Source organism: Pygoscelis adeliae, unplaced genomic scaffold, assembly GCF_000699105.1.
Source record: "Pygoscelis adeliae isolate BGI_AS28 unplaced genomic scaffold, ASM69910v1 Scaffold121, whole genome shotgun sequence".
NCBI classification, from domain to species: Eukaryota; Metazoa; Chordata; class Aves; order Sphenisciformes; family Spheniscidae; genus Pygoscelis; species Pygoscelis adeliae.
The window spans coordinates 6,098,589-6,100,299 of record NW_008824359.1 but is presented as its reverse complement, the minus strand read 5'-3'; the positions used below and the strand labels follow the sequence as shown (position 1 = coordinate 6,100,299).

The 1,711-nt window shown below is 47.7% G+C and overlaps 1 protein-coding gene across 2 annotated transcripts in view; it reads right to left on the bottom strand.

Annotated features, from left to right (window-relative positions):
* Positions 1–1,711, bottom strand: part of TFAP2B (transcription factor AP-2 beta (activating enhancer binding protein 2 beta)) — a 26,398-nt gene that overhangs the window by 20,694 nt on the left and 3,993 nt on the right. For both annotated transcript variants that reach the window (XM_009319692.1, XM_009319693.1), the window contains exon 2: positions 384–842. In XM_009319692.1, coding sequence (XP_009317967.1) covers positions 384–842 — 459 coding nt within the window. The remainder of the gene's footprint in view (positions 1–383; positions 843–1,711) is intronic.

Here is a 1,711-nt window from a genome sequence, read left to right as displayed (position 1 = left end):
GCTGAGATTGCATGGGAAATAACTGGAATTTGAAAAGCCAGGCTTAAACTCTGGCAGCTTTTGAAACACGTGGAATATTTAGAGCAGTACGTCTGCCTTCCCCCCGCACTCTGCTGGCTTGCCATGTAGGGGAGGGTTTACAAAGCAGAGCCTGTGCGTGACAGCCATGAACAAAATTATCATTTAAAAAAAAAAAAAAAGAAAGAAAAAAAGAAAAGGCGAGGGAGGGGGAATATCACTATCATAATCCCAGTGCGGAAAAAGGAGGGTAAACCACACCAGTATTGCTGTTAAACCCTCACTGCTCATTTCTAGCCGGGGGATGGGGGTTGGAGCCTGGAAGGCATCTGCATTGCCCAGGAGAAAGAAACGCGGTGCCTTACCTGGACCTCCTCCATCCCTGGGTGTCCGATGCCATGCAGGGAAAGGCTGTCCCCCATGCCGGAGTCAAGGCCATGGTGAGCTGAGTGCAGAAGGACATCTGGCCTCCTTACTGAGTGGTAGTCCCGCCTGGGGTCCAGTCCCGAGAGCTGGGGCAGGGCGGCCCGAGGCTGTGGCAGCAGCGACCCGGTTTCTGATCCCACCTCTTGCCTCTGCCTCTGTCCCCAGGGGTGCTGCTGGGGTTGATGCAAGGGGTTTAGGGAGTAGGGGTCATTGACATGGGAGTAAGGGTCCTGGCTTTGGTGGTAAGGAAGAGGCTGGTAGGGGGGTGGGAAATAAGGCGGCTGGAAATCCGAGGATGGGGTGTGAGAGAGCGGAGGAGCGCTGGAGTAGGGTCCCTGGGAGACGGATCCCAGCTGGGACAGCCTGGAACTGTGGCTGGGCACTCCATCATGCCGGTCCTACAAGCGGAATGAAATAAAAACAACAAAAAAAGAGGACCTTTTAGAAAAAAAAATAAAAACCAACAAAAAAAGAAAGAAAGAAAGAAAGTAAAAAGAGCACAAACCCACCCCAAAATAAAACAAAATAAAAATGTAAAGAGTTGTAAACTAGGGTTCAGAAGTGCCCCCTCCCCCACCGCGGATTAGAAACGTTCCCGCGTTTCGCACCCAGATCGTGTCTATTCCCAGTAACTATCAAGAAGGGGGGAAGGGGGGGTGGTGGTGGTGGTGAGGGAGAAGTGCTAAATGTCATAATTAAAAATGTAGGACTGGTGCTCCATATGTGTGTATGATCTGTGACTTCAGTCCGGTAACGCGAGTCCCCCTCCAGCAGCCCCCCCCCAAATAAAACCAAAGGTTAAATAATAATAGTAATAAAAAAATAATAAAAAAGAACGCCCAAACCACCCATGTCTCCGAACAACCCACCCCTTGTCCTGCCTAAAGTTTCCAAACATCTGTTTATCCCCTCTGCTGAAGTCCTGAAACTCAAAATCACCAACCCATCTTCACGTGGAAAAGACCAAAAGGAAAGTTGCACTTCTCGGAGGGCACCGAGGTAAGAAGTTGTCCGAGAAAGGACTTGGGAAAAAAAAACAAACCAAAAACAAAAAACAAAACAAAAATCACGGGGGCTCTTTGTATAAAGAGAGTCCACCCCTAAGAAAAAAAAATAAATTAAAAAGTCAAATAAAGTAAAAATGAAACATCGGTATTGAACAAATCCAGTCGCTATGATTTCTGCAGCAACTTCCAGTGTCTTTTGTCTCCTTTTCCAATATTATATTCCGGAGAATGGGGTGGGGGTTAATTGTAATGAAAAGTAT